Source organism: Erithacus rubecula, assembly GCF_903797595.1.
Source record: "Erithacus rubecula genome assembly, chromosome: 2".
NCBI classification, from domain to species: domain Eukaryota; kingdom Metazoa; phylum Chordata; class Aves; order Passeriformes; family Muscicapidae; genus Erithacus; species Erithacus rubecula.
The window spans coordinates 4,483,971-4,506,770 of record NC_136685.1 but is presented as its reverse complement, the minus strand read 5'-3'; the positions used below and the strand labels follow the sequence as shown (position 1 = coordinate 4,506,770).

The following is a 22,800-nucleotide window of genomic DNA, read 5'->3' as shown; positions in this document are numbered from 1 at the left end:
TATGAATCAGCTAAACCCCATAGAGCAGGTGCCAAAATCCCTTGTGGTGGGACACATGAAGCAATCTCAACATCTGTGCAGATGAAGTATCTCATGACAACTCTGCTGGGGAAGTTTCCTGTAAATCAGCATAGTCAATAAAGATTTTACTCTCTCATGATCTCCTATAACAGTTAAAGACTTTATTTTTAATTTTTGCTCTTTAACAGCAAATTTTGTTTCCACTTACTTCTGAGGGCCGTGGCAGGTTCTTCTGCACAGCTTTGTGCATTCTCTTCAGCTCCTTGGCCCGCTCAGCTTCCCGGAGAGCCTAAACAAACAAGCCATGTGTTACTGCAGCCACTGGAACCAGTCAGATGCTGCCTGGGAATGTATGTGATATAAAAACTAATGGATTGCTGCAGTAAAGATTCCTTCCAGTATACAGACTTCATGTTGCTAAGTCAGGTGATGACAATATAATTTACTGTCTCTAAAGTGAATGGGAAGAGCACAGCAGACTAACTCCAAGAGAAAAGAGATCTTCAAAAGTCTTTTCCAGGCATCAAATTCTCCTTCAATCTCAACTCCAGCATGATTTTGTTCTTTACGCATTTCTCCATGTGTGACAACTGCTCTAATTCTTCAGACATTAAATCCACCAGGAAAAGAAAGACTCCTGAATTAGCAGCCATGACTCTGTTCATCATCTTCAATGACTTAAAAGCACATATTTCACTAAAACAATACTAGGGAAAGTGGAAAACATGAGAGTTCTCTTAACAATACAGTTCTAAGCAAAAAATAACATGAAAAACCAGTGTTGTCAGGAACCTCAGGAACAATGATCAACATCTTCCATGTCCTAATCCCATCATGTCACATTGTCACTTAAAAGGCAGGATGCTCTTCTCTTGTATGATGGTAAAACTCAGATTCTTTCCTCTATTCTAAACACATACATTACTTGTATTTATTCAGACTTTTTATTAGGGTATGCATGCATAAGATATACATATACATGTTCCTCCCCAAACAGGACACACTAGAAATCAAATTCTGGGAAATACTTACCCCACTTAAAAAAGACATCAAAGCACAGGATTTTAAAGAATATTTTGTTCACTTGTCAAAGCACAGCCATCACCAAAAACTTCTCTGGACTCAAAAATCCCATTTATTTTTATAAAAGTGATTTGTATTTATATAAGGTATATAACAGAAAGAGATTTGCAACACAAAATTTAGGTTAAGCAATACATAGAAAAGGGACTGTTTTTAGAAATATTTAATGTGTCTCTGGTTACTGGCCAGTACAGCCATTTAACTGGCAGAATTTAGGCTTGTACTTCATCCAGCCTTCCTTGATTCTAAACCAAAACAAAACAACAGGGACCCATTCACAACTTGGCTGTCTGGGTAATTCTCTGGTACCAATCCTTTGGCCAAGGGTACCAATTCCCTGCATGGCAGATTTTTATCTGTGTGCCACGAGCCTGCCTGTGTTCATATATACTTGTCAGGCCCCTCACAAACAGAAACTTTCAACCTTGAGAAAATAACCTGAAACTGAAAAAAGGAACAGTTCTTATTTGCTTAAAAGCAATCATGTGGCTCTGTAAAAAAAAGCTTTTAAAAAAATTTTTATCTTCTGAGAGATAGACACAGGAGGTAGGACACATGGTAGAAAATTGTATGATACATAACATTAAGAAATTAAGAAAATTATTTAGAGAGAAGACTGATTTGGCATGTGTGTATACTCTGATAGCAGCAAAGAAAACAGGTACATTTTACTTTGCTATCCTGTAGAAGAAGCTGAATCTCTTCCATTGAACAGGTGTGAAAGGAACACATTTTACTTTACACAAAAGGCACCATCCACATCTCACACACTGACCTGCTTGCGGGCTTCTATATCAGCAGCATCTTCTACAAAGGTCTCATCTACTTCATGTTCCTCAAGTTCCTTTTCTGCATTTTCAGGCAGAACAATCTCAAAGTCGTTCTTTGGAGCAGGGAGGGCCATGAGCCCCATGCGCAGGTGCTCCCGAGACTCCCTCTCCTGTGGGAAGAGCAGTGAGAGGTGATGTTTCTGCATTCATACCCTGGATGCAGTGTGATACTCTGACTGCAGCATCACCAGACTCCATGCATCTGCATTCACAGACAGGAACAACACACTAATTATCCCCTGGCCACCTCAGTCTGCTGCAAAGCACCAGAAAGCACCAGAAAGCACCAGAACTGGAAACCAGTGGAGTCCATCAGGAGTCTGAATCCTAAGTTTCCTTTCTAGCAGTAAAAAGTCTTTTTGCTATGAAAAGGCTAAGGCAGAACCAAAGTATGAGTACATAAAATAAACCTTCTCCTTCAAGCTAAGAGGAGCTCTGGAATTTTGACCTTGAAGAGTTATTTTTGTGAGAACATGCCAAACACTTGGAGTTCATATCTTAGCTAGGCCAAAAAGAAAAGTGTTGATAGCTCAGGTGGGAGATATTCAAAGCCACAGTGGAGGCTGCAGAACCAGCCACATAAAAGGAGTTCCCAAGGTGCTACCTATTAGGTATATGCCCTTTTATACCATGTCTAATTGGCAGGGTCCATCTGGCTGAATCTCCAAGAATGGAAACATCTGTTGCCAAAGGTGATGAAAGAGTCTGGATGGGACTCAGATTTCTGAACATCTCAAACCCCAGTGCTCCTAATGGCAAAAACTGAACTCCTTTAGCTCAGTGTTGTCAACACGACAGACTGATGAAAAGGTCCTGTAAGTAAATCAGGAAACCAAGATGATGAGGAATTTGAGGATTGTGTAGGATTGCAAGAAAAATGCTCAAGATGCATTTCCTGCTCAGCTTCAAAGACAGAAAAAGGATGGAAGCTTAACTAGGTCTTCTCCAATAAACAGTTTTAGAGTGTGTTTACTGAGCACACTGAAAACCATTCTAAGCAGCAAAATTTCTGTTCTTTTAAATAAAAAATGTATTTTATTAAGTGTGAGGACAGATTTGCAGACAGGTGAAAGAAATAAGATTTCTTATACGATAAATTTCTGTTCAGCAGATGAGAATTAAAAACCTGAAAATTGATAGAGCACTGATTTCCACTTGTTAAGTACTACTTACCATTTGTTTTGCATAGGATGGGTCACTGTAATCTGCCATTCCCTCTTCTGGGTTGATGTTCAGTTTATCCCGCAGGGGAGTTCTCCCAGGAGTTGTGCCAAGTGCAGGTTTGGGAGTCATTCCTCCTCGAGGAGTTAAGCTCTCTGACCCCTGAGAGGGTGTTCTAGTGAAGTGCAGTTAGTCATTAGTTTTCTACTATAGAACTCTGCTTACAAATGTCTGAATGTTGGGAAAAGTTACATAAACACAGTCTATACATTCAATCTGAAGTTTTTTCTTAGGAGGCAGTGAAATAGTAAAGTGCAATTAGAAGAATGACAAAATAAATTACTGAAGCCTGTCAAGATGTAACCAAGGTCCTGTCAACATGAAATCTAGGCACATCATCATTTTAACAGAAGCTTCAGGAACTCCACCAACACAAACTCCTACTGCTGCTTTTGAGAGAAGATCTTATCCAGTCACCAGGCATTATTCTGGGATACAGTAATGAGGATTGAATTGCAAGCTCTGATTTCCCCACCACCTGGGCAAGTCATTCACTCTGAAATCATCAGGCCCTACAGCTGTCCCACGTTGCAACTGAATGGATCATCATGAAAATGCCTCTTTGCTTCCACTGACTATTGAAGAAGTAATTACATTATAATAATTACTTCTATGTATCTATGGTTAGGCAACATGGATTAAGTCTTAAGATTTTATTGGCCCCAATTGCTTCTCCTCTAGACTGGGAAAGAATATTGCTCTATATCCCAGTGACCTACTACATGATCAAGGGGCTACTTCACGGATTGATTAATTTTTCCCTCTGCTCAAGGACTTGGATTTTCCCACTGACAGAGCATTTCTGCAAGCAAACCAAGTTGATCCACAGGTACCATATTTACATGTGCAAATTTGAACTTCAGAAGCTAAAAAAAACACCACAAAAATTTTCAAATAACAAAATTAGAGTATTTCTACTTTTTAAAATATAAAATAATCCAGATCAACAGCCAGATCACTCCAGGTCAAATTCTACATTCATTTTGCACCACACTGACACCAACAGATCTTCCAAAAAAGCACTCATTGCTGGACCTCCTTTTTTAATTAAAAGATCAGGACTTTTGCACACAGCTTCTAAACAAAATAAAGCTGCTTTGGAAAAGCTGCCATAAAGGTCCTTTTTATTTCATTCTCCACTTTTCCTACTAACATGATACAAGTAAAATTAGAATCTAAGTGGAAAAACCTGAAACACAAAATGTACCAAATGTATCATGTTTTAGCTGTATGGTATTTGACATTTGTGGGATATTTGTTCACTGTAAGAGTTAAACCAGCAATTCCATACTATTTAGATTGGCAATATAAGAAATATTTTATTTTGGATATATATGGCTTATAAAATATTTACTCCAGCTTTTCAAAAATTCAGTGTGGGTTTGGCTAAGGGACCTCCCACATCTTTGACTCCAAGGTAATACTTTGGAAAGGCCATGATCCACATACAGAATGACATTCCAGCTTACTATTTATACTCCTGCACTACTCCAGAATAATTTTTACTGCTCCAGACCACAGAAGGCCACATTTTGGATCAAAACTCCAGTGAGCCATACACTCTATCAACACAGATGAAGAGGACATGGCTGAGCTTTCTAAAGACACAGAGAAGGAGAAATTTGTACAAGGGCTTGAAATAAAAGTGAGTTAAGATTTCTTTTGAAGCTCTAATCGTGGTAGTATTTTACACATTAAAATCTGCTCTGTTCATTCACCTCCAAACAGACACATGCCCACCCAAGTACCCATCACACATGGAGTCTGTTTACCTGAAAGGTGTGGAAAGGACTGTATTTGGAGTCTGAACAACCTGTTTCTGTGGTGTTACCCCTGAAAAGTCACTTTCATGCAAGGGAGTATTAAGACCTCCTTTCAGGGGGGTGTCCACATTTGTGAGAGCCATCAGATTCTGGGCCTCCTGTGTAACAGACAACACAAGCAGTGCTTCACCAAGACATTCACAGTCATGTTTAACAGATTCTGTAGCAGCAAGAACAGCTGAAGAGTTATCTGAATATCAGTTCATGGAAAATGTTTAAAATTTCTTAGCTTTAACACCCATACACTGGTATTTATAATTCTACTATTCCACTGAGAGGCATTTGAATTTCATTTCCAGTAAAATATGTTATAAACTGGAGCTGCAAAAATGAGTGGGTTACTTATTGTTTCAGCATCCTTCAGTTTGCCAGACTCCATAAACCTCCAAGATTTGTCAGTGACTGAACACTCAGGTAATCCTAAGAAGACTTTAAGAGGGAAGAGCACACTTGAACTTTGCAACCTGAATTCAATCAACTTTATCCAGACTGCACTTTAAAGAGAATGTTCCAAAAGAGATGGTCATTATTAGATTTTTGATCCATGACTCAATTGGGCTTTAATGAATAGCCCCCTTTTTTATTTGATTTTTCCTTACTACAGTGAGGAATTAAATCTTTCTGAAAATGAGACCATTACTACTGCAAATAGCAAATATATTCCCCAAAGACCACTAATTCACCTACAGAACTTTGTATATGCATAATCCTGTGACAACTATAATGCCAGAGTACTCTATTTGATGGTGAGCCTGACCAATCCTGCAAACACTGCACAGACTTAGGTCATGATCTGCAGAGCCAGGAACTTTCTCTTTTCTACTACCATGGAACAGCTGAAATACAGCTTATTGTCAACTCAGAGGGTTTTTGGGTTTTTTTGTTTTGGAGTGGGATTTTTGGGGTCTTGTTTTGTCCTACACATTAACTGCACTGATTTAATTTATCCATTTCCACACACTCAACAAAATGTTACTCAACATTACCAGTTTTTGAAAAATCCAGGCAATTAGAAGTTGCAAAGGCAGGTTTTGGCTAACCTAAGTCTTAAGCCAATACAGTGCTATGAAAATATTCTTGCATTGCTGCAGTCAATTACTACTTGTTAATTGAACATAAAAACACTGCTTTAAGGAGATGAACTCATACATCTTCAACACTGAGAGACACACAAGAGAAGGGAAAATCGTGCAAGACACCAGGAGAATGGTCAAAATCTTCACTCAATATATGACTAAAAGAATTCAGAATGTTTTGAAACACGGTGACAACTGACCAAATAGGAGCAGATCTGCTTCTGTGACCTTCAGTGTGTCCTGAAGCTTGGGATTGCTTCAGATCCCAAAATTGCACATAATTTAAGGAGTGTTTCTCCAGCATTTACACCTTCTACTCAGTTGACTCCTGCTCCAAAACTTAAAACCCATCCTGTACATTTATACTCTACCTGCAGGATCCTGTCCTGGGCTGCTGGAGTTTTGGGAGTCCTTAGAGCTATGCTGTTGTTGGTTACATTATATTCAGAGAGAAGAGTGCTGGAAGCTGAGTTTGTGATTCCAGATTCCTCAGCAGTCTGCCGTGCAATCTCACTTGCCTGGCCAACTTTTACAACTTCTTCAAGTTCTGTATCAGATATCTTTGAAAGAGAAAATGCCAAGGCACAGTAAGATACATTATAACTATGAGATTCATTTAATAAAATAGAAAGCACTGTTTGGTATTGGCCTTATAAGTTGTTTATTATCAGTAAACACCTCACCTGAGGAGCTGGAAGCACCAGTTTACTCCTTTTCTTGGTAAATTCTGACACTCCACTGGTCTGCAGAATAGCTGAGGGCAAGTCTGACTCTTTTTTCCGTTTCATGTGCTGCTTGTCCTTTTTGCGCTCTCTTCCCTCCCTCTCACTGTTGTGATGGAAAACAGAATCATTTCAGAACACACAGAGAAGCTACAAAGCAAAGCAAACAAGCCAAGAGCAAAAAGGCTGTACCCTTATCCAATGCTGGATATGCTGAAATAAAACATTGCAGGGAGTGGAGCAGCTTGTGGGTGATCAGATGTGATCTGCAGATCTTAGAGCAGAACTACTGCAGGGCAGTGTAATGCCTTTAAATTATGGAATTAGCCAACAGATTCATCTTTTAGACTGAATTACTACAATCAACAGAGTCACTGGATCAATAAAAAAATGTCAGGCCAAGAATTCAGAGAGAAAAATAAGGGAATGTGAACAGTTCCGTTTTCTCTGGCAGCTGTTAAGGGAAGATGAACATCATCTTTTGTGGAAAGTGGGAACCAATTTCTCTTCAGTCTCTAATAAAAATGTCATTTTCTTCAAACAGCAATGGAGGTAGTCAGTGAAATCATAAGTTTCAGTCTGAAGCTCCTGCCTGACCCTCTGGATGAAGAGCCATGCAGAAAAATCAGTAACACCACATGAGTTAATAAACCAAACTCTCTTAGTAAAAAGCAGTTTTGGAAAATGCAAACTTGTACAATTAAATATGTATCCAAGAGTAGCATTTAACTTCTCAACTACACTTCTGGGGATTTTTTGGGAGTAATGGGCAGAAATTAAGCATTTAAGGACATCACCTTAAGAACAACTCCATCAAAAGTAATACTATAAATCCACTCCTATAAGCAATCTTAATAAGATTATTACTTAAAGGACACTAAATACACAAGCAAATGAACTGCTAAAAAAAACCAACCTCAATTATTAGCATTTTGACTTCAAGAGTAATAACATGTGTGAGAAACTTTATTCTGATAGATAAAAGGTGAACTAGAGGAAAGAAAAAAGGTGATCACAGACAACAGGTGAACTAGACCTTTTGGAAAGATAAAAACACAGAAAACTGAAAAGGCAGAGGCCACTTGCACTTGTATCTGTCCCACACAAAATACAACTCCCACCCACATTATATTTCCAGTACTTACCATACATACATATGGGTTGCTTTTTTTTCAAATACTCCTCATAACAACAGACACTTACGATCTTAATTCTCCATCCAGGTCTTGCTGACGCAGTCTCCTGAAATCTGCATCCAGGGACTGATAATTTTCTTCTGATGTATCATAAAAACCAGGGGCAGGCTTCTTTTCAAATGGAATTTCTGCATTGTAATCCACACCTCTCTTCTTTTTTCTTTTCTTCTGGATCTCAATTCCAGCAGCTCGAAGTTCTCGTCTTTTCTGGAGAGCAGCAAGACGTCTAAAGAAACAGTAACACCACATGATTTAAAGTGTAGCACAAAGAAAAGCAGTCCCAGGATATGAAACCAAATGAAAGTTTACCGAGCTTCTTCCAGCTGCTTCTCCCTGGCTTTCCTCTTGGCCTTCTTTCCCTGTGTATTTGCCAGACGTGCTCGAGCCTCAGACAGCATTTCAAGCTCATCTGCAATAGTACAAATGAATACAGCAGTGAATCTGCACTTGAAAGATGAGAGTTGGGAAAAAGGTGACATTAAGATTAGAAAATCATCTTTAAAAGCTGAATCGATCAACCACAGGCTTTCTGTGTCATCTAGACTTTTAGAAAAAAGCCTAATATTGAAAACAGTATCAATAAGTATCAAAAGCAAATTGAAATATTTACATAAAGAGGCAAACTGACCACATTATTGGAAGTAAAACTTCATTTACATCTATGCAAGAGAAAAAAAGAAAGAAGACAGGCAGTCCTTCTGTGCCTCAGCATGGATTCATCTGAGTTGTAAGCTGATGGAAAATGATGAAGATACAGAATGCAAACAAGCAGAGCAGTTGTCAAAGGAAAGAACAGTTAGTCATGGTTACAGATGAAGGTGACTGATAAGGAGGCAAAAAAACACACCAAGAAAAAGAAAACTGGAAAATTTTACTGACTGGTCAAATACAGAAATAATACAAAATTTCTAAGTAAGTTAATGACCAGGTGCTGGTAGAAAAAAAAGAAGAAAAACAAAGTACACTGGCTGTGTAAACAGAAAAATCAAACAGATCAGATTTCTGTCAAAAATTGTAAACACACTCCTAACTCACCTTCATCCATGTCAATGGGATCTGGCCTGGCAGGTTTGGTTTCTGGATTTGGATCGATTTCTCCAGGTTTCAGTTTCCGAGGATCATCAGCAGTTTCTTCCTCATTGTCTCTCTGAGCAGCTTTGTCCCTAAAACACATTGTAGCAGCTCTTTGTTTTCCCCCAGACTGAAAAATAACCATCCCTTAAGTGTCTCCAAAGACTGATCATAAAGCAGTAACCTTGTACTCTGTACAATACATTAAATCTGTTATGCAATTCACCAGCCTGGGACAGTTTCATATTCTTAAACAAGACAAGAGAAAGAAACCAACACAGTATTACATTACAGCAATAAAATATTTTATAAAATAAATACTGACACAGCTAGTAGTAAACAAATCTCCTCAGGTAATCTTTAACAATAAAATCAAGAATTCAAGCAGTGACAGAATTTAAAAATCAAGTTTTCTATTATGTTTTTTCTATGCAAACAATCGCACCAGAATTAAGAAAGTTCACAAGGGAGAACAGCACACTCTTTCTCTTCTCATGGCCTAAAGAAACTCTTTGTAGCAGAGAGATGGTATCTGCACATTCAGCCATTTCAACATGTTTTATGTCTCTTTTCTTTGTCACATTCCCACTCCTGCTGATCAGCCAGCAAAAACCAGCCTAACAGCCTGACAGTCCCTTAGCCAGAGGGACCAGGAGCAAGAAGAGATACACCCATCTCTATCCAAGCTGCTCTCCAGGTTCCAGCAGTTTCTTTCAAGCTAGACACAAGTGACTGAAAACAATCTTTAAAGAATTGCTTACAAAAGGACTCAGTCAACTTGAAACCATCCTAATTTACCACCATGGGTGAAGGCAAGGATCCACTGCTACTTCTCCACGGATTTTTTGGGTATTCCTGGCTAGGTTTTCCTCTAGGCAAGCAGAAACTCACAGCAGAAATTCATAGTGTTCCAAGCACTGTGCAGCAGTTCTCCCAATGATGGGGGCAATGGTTCTCCACTGGGTTGGCATCAGCTTGGCCAGGTGCAACAGTTTCTCCTCCTCCTCCCTAGACCACTCTGTCTTTTTGATGCTCGGGTCCAGCCATTCATACCTGTGGTAAGGGAAAAAAATAAGGATGACAGATCCAAGTTATCCATTGATTTGTCTTTAAGAGAGTTCTCATGACATATGTATTTGAGCTTTAAAATGTATTATTTATCCAGCAGTTTTCATATAGATTCTGCTTCTTCTTCCCTTCCCATCTTCTATTCTGGCACAGTAGAAAGTCATAGAATTAATCCTGAAAATTTGCAACTATCAGAGACAGAGAAATGGTAGAATTATTTGGTCTGGAGCCTTCAACAATTATCTTACTAATCCTCAGCTGTGCCAGTACTGTTATCCTTACAATAAATATTCTAATAAATATGTGCAGTTCAGAACTTAAGAAACTAAGTCTGATTCTCAAATACATTTATACTGCATCAGTATTTGCACCAGTTTAAAGCTCCCATTTTTTATAAAATATTAATTTTCACAGTACAATTTCTAAATGTTTACTCTCAAGCCAAACTCCCATTACATGAAATTAGAAAATTATGTGGAAAAGAGATTAGTATCTTACAATCTTACTACTTGGCAATATCCACCCATTAAAACATGTTTAAATAAAGGGAAAAAACTAATGTTTATAATTTAAAGAGATCCTGCATTTGCTAACACTGCAGTCACTGGCAAACAGAACTTCTGGCTACTTTTGTTCAACGACTTTCAAGCAGTAAGAGTTTGAAGTTTCCATGATAAAATTAAACAGTGTTAAAAGTTGTTGCTCTGTGGACATAAATTAAGTCTGTGGTAACATTTTTCCTAAATTTCCACTTATTATGAATGTCACATTTCCAGGCACAGCACCTCTCACTTACCATCTGGCTTTGCACTGCTTTGCTGATTTCCTGTGCAATAACGAGGCAATTCGAGACCACTGGTTTTTGCCATATTTCATAACAGCTGCTTTCAGAATTTCATCCTTGAAAAAAACACAAATAAATACTCTTATGGACTGCAAAACAGAAAGTCTGAGCTCAAGCAAAGGAGAACATGGTAAATTCCACAGGCTGGCCCAGAGGAAACAGCATAACACTGCTACTTCTGTTCCATTTTAATCTCAAAAAAAATCAGGATTTGTATTTCAAAGGTCAATGAAATCCATTAAGATTAAATGAAAAAGACATATGATTATTATTCCAAACTTCATATATCCAACAGAACTTCCCAAATTACTACTTCCAATGCTCTCACTACTGTTTAAAGGCTCTGTATGTCTTCCCTGAAAAACAGCAGCAGAGGTAAGGAAGAGTTTGTCTGGTAATGGCAGCACAATTAGAAAAAAAAAATAGAATTGGCAAATATTTCTGGATGCCTCCTTTTAAAGAATACCATAGAATTATCTATTTTTCACATTTTAATGCAATTGGAATAAAAATGTAATAAATTTAAAAATGTAATGGGAGCCATGTTCACATACAATGAAGTGTGCACTGAGTTTGATCAAAAGCCAGAAGTGCTATTAATTGTCTGTCAATTCATCCATCCATCCATTCATCCCTCTTTCTCTTCCTCAATATTAATTCTTAATTATTCCTGATTCATTATTTCTGGTTTATTCAGAGTAAGTGGCATTTTAAGTGCACTGAAGCTATTCTTGCAGCCCTGTCAACCACAGATATCCCTCTCCTGTACCCAGTGAGTGTTCAGAGAACAGCTTTAACTGTAAACTTATGATCAGCTCTTGATCTAGCTTGAGCTGCTACAGGCAACAATACATGTCATTACTGTTCTGAAATAAATAATAAATCTTTCCTTGTGGTGTTTTTTTTTTTTTTTAACTCACTTTGTGCTCTATGGCACACTCGAGCTGTGACATTAACAGGCTTTTTTTGCATGTAACTGGTCATTTTATGAATGACCTGATATCACCTGGTTTCACTTCCCCTGCTTTTAATGCTGTATGCATAATAAAAATGTTAATTAAGAAAAACACACACCTATTTTATCTGTGGTACACAAAGCCTGGTGAACTAGGGATATATCTGGCCACTGGAACAGGCTCCTCAGGGCAGTGGCCACAGCCCAAAGCCTGCCAGAGCTCAAGCAGCATTTGGACAAAGCTCTGAGGAACAGGGTGGGATTCTTGGGAGTGTTCTGTGCAGGAGCAGGATTTGATGGTCCTTGTGGATCCCTTCCCAACCATCATATTCTGTGATTCCATTTAATGCACTGCTCTTTCTCCTCAACAGCCACCAAAATTTATCAAGTATGGAACACCCTAAGAATGGGGTGAAGACAGAGCAATTTTTCCTGTCCTCTGCTGTCCCCAAATTTAGGTGCTTCCTGGCACATCACTGATATATCACAAGTGCTTAAAAGCACACACAGCACATTTTACCTTCTATTACTTTTTCCTCACTGTTTCCTGGAACCATGTACCACCATGCCTGGTGTTCCTAGCATGCAGTGACAGAGTTCTGTATTTTACAATGCCAGGTCCTTTTGCTTTGACCATGCATCTAATAAGACTGACATCCTTGATTTCTCATGTTATTAATTTCTTTTTCATGATCACTTAAAGCTTGCAACAGCAAAATTGGAGGGGATTGTTCTTTTTTGGAACAATAATTCCTGTGTACAGAATCCTTGGGGCTGCAGATGAAAAGCCCACACACACTGACAATAAACAGACTGAAGTTGCACTAGGGATTTAGATTACTTATTAGAATGGTTTTTTTCCATGGAAAAGGTAGTAAAGGATTGGAACAGGCCAGGGTGTTAGTAGAGTCACCATTCCTGAATGATAAAAAACACGTGGATGTGGTACTTAAGGATAGGTTAAATGATGAACATGGTGGTGGTGCTGGGTTGATGGCTGGACACCTGGTGAATCTTAGAATTTTTGGGATTGGAAGAGACTTATCTCTGCCTTTGCCATTTCCACGTGTAAAAATACCTTCAAGGGCAAGAGATTCCTGCTGCCTCATTGCCCTAGAGTGTAAGAAAACTGCCTCAGCAATACAAGCCACTCTCTAGTCTGTGAGAGGGACATGTCCAAGCACAGCCCAGCTTCTCCCGTGGCAATGGGAACAGTTTCTCTGGGGCAGAAGGACATGACACACACATGGCTGAGCTTCCCAAAATAAAAAGCCACCACCAAGATGACCTTTGCCCATTGAGGCAACAGGAAGGATGAAGGCACAGCCTCCTGGGGAATGCAGCCCAACAGAGAGCCAAGGAAACACAGAATCAGTTAGGTTGGAAAAGACCTCTCAGATCACCGAGTTTAATCTGTCTGATCACCACCATGTCAATGAGACCATGGCACTCAGAGCCACATTCAGTCTATCCTTAAACACCTCCAGGGATGGAGACTCCACCACCTCCCTGGGAAGCCCATTCCAGTACTTAATCATCCTTTCCTATGGATAAATTCTTCCTAATGTCCAACCTAAACCTCTCCTGGTGCAGTTTGAGGCCATGTCCTCTTGTCCTGTCGCTTATTGCCTGGGAGCAGAGCCCGACCCACCCGGTTGTCCCTTCCTGTCAGGGAGTTGTGCAGAGGCAGAAGGTCCCCCCCGAGCCTCATTTTCTCCAGCTGAGCCCCGCCAGCTCCCTCTGTCATGCTCATCCGGCATGTGCTCCGGACCCTTTCCCGCTGTCGCCCCGCATTCCCAACCCCTCTGATGTCCCGGCACGGGGCCCCAGCGCAGCGCGACCTGCCCGGCCAGGGGCGCAGCCGAGCCCCGCGCAGGCGCACCGCGACTCCCGCCGCCCTGCCGCGCCTGCGCACAGCGAGGGCCCCCCGCCTGCCCGGGCTCAAACCCGCCGAGTCCTACCTCGGTGTTCCGCCACACGCCGCCTTTAATCATAATCCGCGGCATCTTGGCGGCGAAGGGAGGCGGGGTCGAACCGCTAGAGCGAGAGAATGGAGAGGGGACGGGAGCGCGGTTGGCGTCAGCGGGGCCGGCCGAGACCGCGCACGGTCCCCCTCAGCGGCGGCGGTGCCGAGGGTGAGGGAAGCGGGGCTGGCTGTTCTGCCAGAAAAGCGGGTCCGGCTGCTTTGCCAGGGAAGCGGGACCGGCGGCTTTTCCAAGGGAAGTGAGGCCGCAGCTCCTCCAAGGAAGCGGGTCCGGCCGCTCCGCGCATGCGCGGCCCCCCCGCGTGTCCTGAGGCCGCGCTCCGCGCTGGCGCCCCCTGGCGGCCGGAGGAGCGCACGGCCGGCAGCCAAGGGCGGAGCGGCGCCTTCATTCCGCTCCCTGAGGGACGCAAATGAGGCAGCAAAGGGACAGCGGAAGAAATCGCATCCCCCAGTGCCCCGGTTAGACGGTATTTTGTTAATTTCAGGAAAAAGCTCCGCGCGTTTATGTGCGGCGTAAATTTTTGGCTGTGAGGGTGGGGAGGCCCTGGCACAGGTTGCCCAGAGCTGTGGCTGCCCCTGGATCCCTGGAAGTGTCCAAGGCCAGGCTGGACAGGGCTCAGAGCAGCCTAAGATGGTGCAAGGTGCCAATGCAAAAGTATTCTATGATTCTACAAGAGAGCAGCATCAATAGTGCATTTGCATTATTTACACTCACACACTAAAGGAGTGTGTACAAGGTGCACAACCAAATTGGGGAAATTTTCTCAGGTAAGTACTCATGTCACTCTCAGCAGGTGAAGGGTTGAGTGTCAAGGCTCTGTCACTGTCACTCAGTGGCCCCCAGGTACATCCAGCCTGGGAGCTGTGTGGCTCAGAGGCCCCACTGAAAGGGAGGTGCTGGTCTCAGCCCACTGCAGCCTGGAGAGCTCAGAGGCTCTCAAATGCCACTGCTTAGACAGTCACAACAGACTTGCCTTTGCTCATAGCAATTTTTCCACCCTTGCTGCAATTCAGGTTGGTAGCTTTGAAAGTTCAGAACCAAAAATGTTTTTTCCACCTGGGTGGTTATTCAGGCAAGAAAAAGAAGTCCCTAAAGGCTGTTAAAAATCCAGGGGGCTCCTCAGCCAGCACAAGTTCCTGGCAGCAGACAGTGTTTTGGATAAGCTCAAGAGCAGCTTGGCCCAGCTCATCAAGGCCAAGCCCTAACGAGCATTTCTGAGGTCAAGTGTGGCCCAAACAGGAAGATGCACCACCACACCATCCAGGTCTGACTATTGTTCATTTACATCACCTCCTCCTTAACTTGTATTCATTTAATTAGCAGATGCACAGCAGGTAAAATGGCAGCCTTTGACTCAACTTCTCTTGTTACACTTCCCTGTTTTGTCCAAATTCACGGTATGTTCATGGAGAAAATTATGAAACTTTTTTTTATTTAAATAGGAAACTTCATAGTGTGACTTAGGAATGGCTTTGATATTTGTTTAAACTGCATGAATAAAAAATATTACACTTCTAGTTACCAAAAAAAGATACCAACAACGGCCTGTGTCTTATTTGAAACTTGAGTATGCCTCAACTTTTAAATTTCACTGACTTAGCAGACTGAGAGTACCTTTGAAGCCCCAAAAATCCAGTGCAGTGCATAAGGAACAGAAAGCAATGTCAGGAGCCATTGAACTGATTATTTTTATTAGAGGCAGTGACTAGGAATAATTATTTTTATAAAATCATCAGTAATTATTTTTATAAAATCATCCAACTGAAAAGACCTTTTTCTTACTTACAACTTGAAGAAACTTATGTTTACAAACTCTTCCAAAAATTTAATGCAGTTAATTTATTCTCTTCATCATCATTGTACACCATACTTATAAACAACTATCAGATTTAGCCTTTCTAGTCTCATCTGATATAGAGGCTCACAATTCCTTTTGTTTTCTCTTTGTACCTGTTCTTTTCAAATAAATGATCAGAAATGTGATGTAATGCAGGTTAAGCACTCCCCCAAGTTTGAGTAACCATTAATATTTCCCAGAAATGTTTTTTTTTTTTCTTCATACAGGATAACATTCTTCTTTCCCACAACTGCATTAGGTGGCTCCAAGGTCAGTCACTCACCTGTAACCCCCATGGTTCAGGCACAGATACTTGCTTCTCTCACTTTACTGAAGCTCCAAAGAACTGGATCACTTGAATATCTTTGCTGATCTGGCCTTAATTACATGCATCTATCCAGGAGTTTCAATTCATTATTGGAAAGTTGTCTCCCAAATCTCAGAATGGCTGCAGGAGTTCTAGAAGACAAGCCCCTGCTCAGGCAGGGCCACCCAGAGCCAGTTGTCCAGGATTATATCCAGATGGAGGGGAACTCCACTGCTTCTCTGGGCAGCCCTTCCCAGCCTGTATCAAGACATTATCTGTATTTCTACAGAAAGGCAGACATCCAGGAACAGAAAAAAAACCACTGAGTTCCACATTGACATTCTCTAAATTAAACCACAGATTTGTTCTGCTGCTCTGTGGACTGTAGCATTGCACAGTTTGCACCTGCCCTTTGCTGTTGTCTTTCCTCACACAAGGGGATAACACACTGTTATTAAAACCACTTACCAGACTCAAGGGTTCCTAGCACTGCCTAACCCCAAAACAAACAAAGATTTGTCTGGATTTAAATACAAATTGGAAGCAGCATCCATCTGGGTTCACCATACCCTGCACCAACTGCTGCATAGTACAATGGTTCTTACACAACTTCTTAAAATAAATTTAACAGTTTCAAATTCTGCTAAGGTTTTCAGTGTAACTAAACAGCATTCACAGTTATCAACAACTGCTCATATTAACAGAAGTTATTTGAAAAGTGTATCATCTATTTTAACAAACAACACAGTAACTACCAACCTGAGAAAAGGTAAGGCTAGATTCATACTAGATTAACATTGGACATTCACATAAAATTGAAGATTTAAAGATTCTCAGTGTCATAAAATATATATTTCTGGGCATTACCATTTCTGGTAATTAATTTCTCAAAAAATTATCAAAAAACTTCAGACAAGGTAACAGCTTAATAAACATCTTATACACACAGACACACGTAAAACATTTTCATGTCACAATTGCCCAGTGATGATGTGTATATCTTGTTTCTATAATTTGGTGAGATACTATTATTTTTTCCTCTTACAAGTATTGCAAAGCACCTGGGAATAAAGGAGGCAACTTTCAGCAGATGGGAGGTAGCATTAAGCCTGCAGATACACTAATCATTTTTATATGGAAAATTATTACTATAAAATATAAAATGCCCTTCCTTCCCTCCCTTTAGACATTCTTTCAATTAGAAAAGAGATTCTTTTTTTCCTTATTAAAATTTTACAAGAAAATAAGTGGTGCAGAATAACTGTTTAAACACCAATGAACACTGGCCAAAATAACTGACCTCTACTGAAGCAGGTACTCAGGGACGAAAAACTGTTTCCAAGATCTTCAGCACAGCCTGTGCTACAAGTGATGTTCTCAGAAACACCTGCAGCAAACCAATACCCCAAGATTCACTCTCCCAAACAAAATGCTGGATGCATCCATCACCAGCCATTGCTGTGAGCACAGCAAAGGAAAAACAAAGACATGAAGAAATTCAGGAAATGCAAACATGTCCAAAACCACGCGCCAACTTCCAATTCTCAACCTCACATTCCGAGCTTGTGCTGCTGCTTATGCTTCTCCAGCAGTTTCTTGGTGGGCAGCACCACATTACACTTTGCACACCTGTACTTCTTTTTGTGTGTTTTGATGTGCTTTTGGAAAGCGTTTTTATCCACGGTGGAATACGTGCACCTCCTGCAGTGCAGCCTGAGGTGAGTCAGCAGGTGGCGCTTGAGGTGGCTGGAGGTGCGGAACGCCAGGGAGCACTGCCCGCACCGGAACGGCTTCTCCCCCGTGTGGATCCTCAGGTGCAGCTTCAGGTTCCCGTTGTGGGCTGTGCAGTAGCCACACTCCTCACACCTGTATGTCTTGACAGGCAGCTCCTTGTGCTCGTAGGGGCAGCCAGGAGAGGAGGTTCCCTCCCCTGTGTGCAAAGCCAGGTGCCGTTTCAAGGAGAGCCATTTGTTGGTTGAGTAGTCACAGCTCGTGCACTTGAAATGCTCCACGCTCAAATGTGTGAGTCTGTGCCTTTTCAGGTGACTGGAAGTACGGAACTTCTTCTGGCAAACGGTGCAGCTGAAGGGCTTCTCACCCGTGTGAGTTCTGATGTGGAGTTCCAGGTTGCTTAAAATGCCAGTAGCGTAGCTGCACTCTGCACACTGATATAATAATGGCTGACTTTGTGCTTGCACATCATTTGCTGTGCCCCTAAAAACACCTCGCTCTACTCCACAGACTTCTGAACCAAGCAAGGAGCTGTTTGAGCCTCTGAAGAAATTAAAATCTCTTTCTGGATATGTCCCTCCATGGATTTCACGATGCAATTCAAGATTCTCTAAACACCTCTCTACAAAGAGGCAACTTCCAAGCTCCTGTCCATTTTTCACATGAAGAAGGCTGTGTTTCTGCAAATTGTTTAATGTTTTAAATGCCACATTGCACTCTTTACACACAAATGGTCTTTCATCTGTATGTATCTTTAGGTGCAGCCTGAAGTTGTTAGGAACATCAGTAGCATAACTGCAGTGCTGGCATCTGTATGTTTGGACTGTATTTAAATTGGAAGGATATGTACCCTCCAAGTTTTTCACGAGGTTATGAAATGAAGCATCATCTTGCACTTGTGAATTAGAGGCCTCTGATTTGGGGAAAGGCTGCTCTTTGTAAGTGACAGTATCCATTTGGTAAGAGGTCTGAGCAACTTCTGATCTACTTCCAGTAACAGCTAGGCTGTTGCCTCCTTGGCTATTTTCAAGGAATTTCTTTCCAGGGCATATTTTCTTATTGTGCCACACATCACCTGCTTGCTCCAACTCCACTTCTGAAGTCAGGATTCCCCCACCCAGACGATCATTTTCTCTACCAAAATGAGAGTGAGAAACACGGCCCTGAAAATCACCACCAGCTTTGCATATTTTGCTTTTAAAGTAGTTATTGCTCTGACTTGTGTAAGCATTAGCCTTTAACTGTTCATGAAATTTCCTGTGATAGCTGAGATGTCCTTTAGTGTAGAACACCAGGTTACATTCATCACATGGGTAATTCTCTGGAGGTTTTTCAGTTCTTCTCCTCCCACTCAGGCAGCCAGGTTGCTGTGCCTGGCATGTTTCTGTCCCTGCATGTATCCTCCTGTGTCTCTCCAACGCTGAGGTGCTGCTGAATGTTGCCTGGCAGAGCTCACAGGAGTGTTGCCCTGTGTGGATGTGGCTGTGCCTCACCATGCTGGCAAAATACAATGAAAAAAAAGTGCAGAACCTGCACTGGTAGAGTTTATAGCCAGCATGCCAGTACATGTGATTTAACAGGTAGGACAAGCTGCTGCAGGAATAATCACACTGAGGGCACTGGTAAGGTGGCCTCTCCTTGTGTCCCTTCAAGTGATTAATAAAACTCCTAGGATTTGATGAAGCAAAAATACAAATTCTGCAGGAAAAGCTAACTGGCACATCCAGAGGTGTAAAGTCCCTTTCAATTTTAATGAAAAATTTCTTGTATTTACTTTCTTTTTTCTTGGTCTCAGATTTTCCTTCAGATCCTTTCTGCCTCCCTTTTCTAGCACTTATTCTATTTTTTCTTGCCTTTTGCAACTTAGCAATCTTCTTATGAAATTTAAGGTGATTCTTAAGATTCAAAGAAAAGAAAAAAGTTCTTTTACAAAAGCAGCATTTATGTATTTTCTTGTCTTTATGAGCTGAATAAATATGTTTCTTCAGGAGTGCACTGCATTTATACACAGAATTACAAAACCTGCACTTGAAGCTCAATCTTTCATTCTCCTTTGTAAAACAAGACATTTTAGGAAGAGGTGTGATGGTCACACTGTCCTTCAGCCACGCTAAACCTTCTCTCTGGTTCTGGAACTCTTTTGGGCTTGCATGGGAAGAAACAACTTTTTGTTGCCGGTATCTTTTCTTAGGGAATGGTGTCAACATCTTGTAAATGTGTTCTGCAGTAGTATTTGATTCAGCAGAAGTGGAAGCATTCTTATCAGGTTTCCCTACATCTTCTAGATGTTCCTTAAAAGTAGGAGAACATCCATTAAGAAATGGATCAGAACAATTATTAAAAGGTAAGGTAAATTTCTCTTCTTCTTTCAAGCCTTGTTCCAAAAGAGAATTCAGAGTATCATCTTCAAATTTACTTATTTTCCTGCAATCAATTTCATTATCTTCATTCTTTGAGGAATCAGGATCTACAAGGAGATATAAAAAGTCACATCACAAATATTCATGATTAATTCACAGCAATAATCCCAAATTGCCTAGTGACTTGCTTGCTCTTCACTACTTCAGCTTCCTAATTATTTCTCTCTCCCTAATACCTCTCTTCATGTTCCTCTCTGCCCCCAATATTTAAATGTTTCTCCCAGCTGGAAGCCACCTTCTTTGCTACTTTCTATTTTCACTCAAGATTCTGAATTTCACAGGACAACACCACATCCAGTTTTTAACAGAACATCTTTATGCCAGAATTCCTATCAAAGTACTAACAACTTCTCTAAAGCTCCATTCTCACAAATACCATGCTTTTTCTGCATTTTTGAGAACATTTCCCTGATGAAAGACCACCTTTTTTCTCATTGGAGGAGAATGACAAAGTACCAACTTTTGTAGTTTCACTGCCTTTTGCAGGAGTCTGTGAAAGAACTGAGCGTACCCCTGGTAATATTTTCCTTCTGCTGCATTTATGAATCTAATTTGAAATGCTTACTCTGAAAAATCTTGGTTTCATAGCATTTCTTTACAATTTTTTATTTCAAAAACTCGAGGTTTACTGTATTTCTTAAAATTGGAATAATCTTATTAATATATTACCTTCTGCTTTAACAATTATCTCAAATTCCTCGTGGATTTCTGGTTGTTTCTGGGGACTGCCATCAAAAAGAGCATTTGCAATACTGACAGGTTCTTCTTCATGTTTGGGTACCACTACCAATGTCTCAAAAGTGTCAGCAGAGGAGAGGAGAGGAGGAATCTTCTGAAAACCATCATTATCACCACAATCTTCTCCAACATCGCATTTGATTATCTCTGGAAGCTCTGTTTTGCAAGACGATGTAGGTAACACGCAATTTTGGCCATATTTATCCGAGTCTGCATCACACCCATCACTTAAAAATAATTTTGATGTGTTACACACACTCTCACCAAGCCATTTAACCTCGGAACACTTAATACAACTATCTTCATTTGAAACAGTCTTGTTTGTATCCCAATTGCCTACGCTGATACTGTCGTTTGAAGGTTCCACTTCATTTTTTAGACGAAGGCTGTTGTCGAATTTAAACTCCTGCTCCACCTCGGGAATGGACACTTCCTGCTCCTTATCATCATCATCCTGGAGAAAATCCTCATCGCTCAGCACCAAGACAGTGATTGGCAGCACAGTCTCAAAGACCTCGGGCTCTGCGAGGAGAAACAGACACAATTACCAAAAAAAAAAACAACACCAAAAACCTGACGGCACCGCGTCCACCATAGTCCCCGCGCATTGGCAGTGCGCATGCGCACACGGCGGCGGCCCGGCCACTTCACCCCGTTCCCGCCGTCCCCACTGTCCGCGTTCTCTCGGGCACCGCCGCTCCCGCGGGAGCCGCGCTGGTCCCTGCCCAGGCCGGCGGGCTCTTACCGCTGTCTGCGGCCGCCTGCGGGATCCCCTCCGCGGCCGCCGGCGGCACTCCGGGCTGCGCCGGCAGCACTCCGCGCTCCGCCGGCATCTCCGGGCCGCTCCGCCGCGGGACTCGAACCCCGGGCCCTGCGCGCCTGCGCAGCGGGGCGGGGCCGGCGCCGCTGCCGCCCCTGATTTGAGGGAGAGGCGGGGGCGCGGCCTGGGCAGTGCGTGGGCTCCCCGCGAGGCTTTTAAATACACCTTGAAACTCCGTTTAAAACCTGCTCCGAAGGGTTCAAAAACTCCGTTTAATCACCCACCTGGGCCGCGCAGCCTCCAGCCCTGGGCAGAATTATTCGAATGCTTTGCGAAACCTATTCCCGGTTTTGATCGGTTGTTGCTTCTTTTCCTGTAAAATTAGGTCTCGGCTAATAATGATCATACTTTTAAGATCGGAATTGTAGCATAAATAAGGCACTCCCTTGCTGGGGAAACAGAAAGAATCACAAAATAATCCAATGCAGGAGTCACAAAAATCCTGAAAATTCTAGACAGCACCTCTGGTTTCATCCTGGTCTTGTCTGTTCAGGCTGAGAGTGGAAAATAGATGAACGTGTGTGTACATATTTACATGTGTAGAGATGTAGGTCATTATATAAACGCATAAACTCATATACATGCAGGGTGTCCCTGCCCATGACAGGGCGATTGGTATGAGATGGCCTACAAAGTCCCTTCTAACAAAAACTATTCTGTAATCCTGTGAGTTGAGCCTGGAAAACCTGGAGATCATCGAGTGCAATCTGCCCCTGGTAATGCAGGGAGCAGCTGACACGGGATTGTGTCCAGGTGGGTTTGGAATGTCTCACCTTCCACCCTCAGTGTCAAGAAGTTCTTCCTCATGTTGAGGTGAAAATTGTGTTTCATTTTAAGGCCATTGTTCCTTGTCCTGTTGCTGGGCACAATGTGAAGAGCCTGGCACCATCCTCCTGGCACCTGTCTTGGAGATGCTCACCTGGATTGTTGAGATCCCCTCTTAATGTTCTCTTCTCCAGACTAACCAGGTCCAGTCCCTGCAGTCTCTCCTCACAACAGAGATGCTTCAAAGGCCTCATCATCTTTGTGGTCTCTCCAGAAGCTCCTTGTTC

At 41.7% G+C, this 22,800-nt stretch overlaps 2 protein-coding genes across 3 annotated transcripts in view; both read right to left on the bottom strand.

Moving 5' to 3' along the window:
• The window catches only part of CDC5L (cell division cycle 5 like), a 30,532-nt gene extending 16,334 nt beyond the window's left edge, over positions 1-14,198 (bottom strand). Inside the window, exons 1-12 of the mRNA XM_079297978.1 lie at positions 13,872-14,198; positions 10,908-11,011; positions 9,935-10,096; positions 9,008-9,135; positions 8,282-8,381; positions 7,980-8,198; positions 6,738-6,882; positions 6,426-6,614; positions 4,928-5,076; positions 3,108-3,270; positions 1,880-2,044; positions 230-310 (exon numbers count right to left, since the gene is read on the bottom strand). Coding sequence (XP_079154104.1) covers positions 230-310; positions 1,880-2,044; positions 3,108-3,270; positions 4,928-5,076; positions 6,426-6,614; positions 6,738-6,882; positions 7,980-8,198; positions 8,282-8,381; positions 9,008-9,135; positions 9,935-10,096; positions 10,908-11,011; positions 13,872-13,916 — 1,650 coding nt within the window. The 5' untranslated portion in view covers positions 13,917-14,198. The remainder of the gene's footprint in view (positions 1-229; positions 311-1,879; positions 2,045-3,107; positions 3,271-4,927; positions 5,077-6,425; positions 6,615-6,737; positions 6,883-7,979; positions 8,199-8,281; positions 8,382-9,007; positions 9,136-9,934; positions 10,097-10,907; positions 11,012-13,871) is intronic.
• Positions 14,199-15,559: 1,361 nt separating this feature from the next.
• LOC306798445 (uncharacterized protein) lies at positions 15,560-21,893 on the bottom strand. Of its 2 annotated transcripts, XM_079298465.1 has the most exons (3): positions 21,674-21,893; positions 20,860-21,450; positions 15,560-20,237 (listed from the first exon to the last, which is right to left on the bottom strand). In XM_079298465.1, exons 1-3 carry the CDS (start codon positions 21,759-21,761, stop codon positions 17,590-17,592), a joined length of 3,327 nt encoding a protein of 1,108 aa, XP_079154591.1. In that variant the 5' UTR covers positions 21,762-21,893; the 3' UTR covers positions 15,560-17,589. The 2 variants fall into 2 exon arrangements, with proteins under 2 accessions (XP_079154591.1, XP_079154592.1); XM_079298466.1 differs by lacking the exons at positions 20,860-21,450; positions 21,674-21,893 and adding an exon at positions 21,495-21,588.
• Positions 21,894-22,800: the final 907 nt, after the last annotated feature.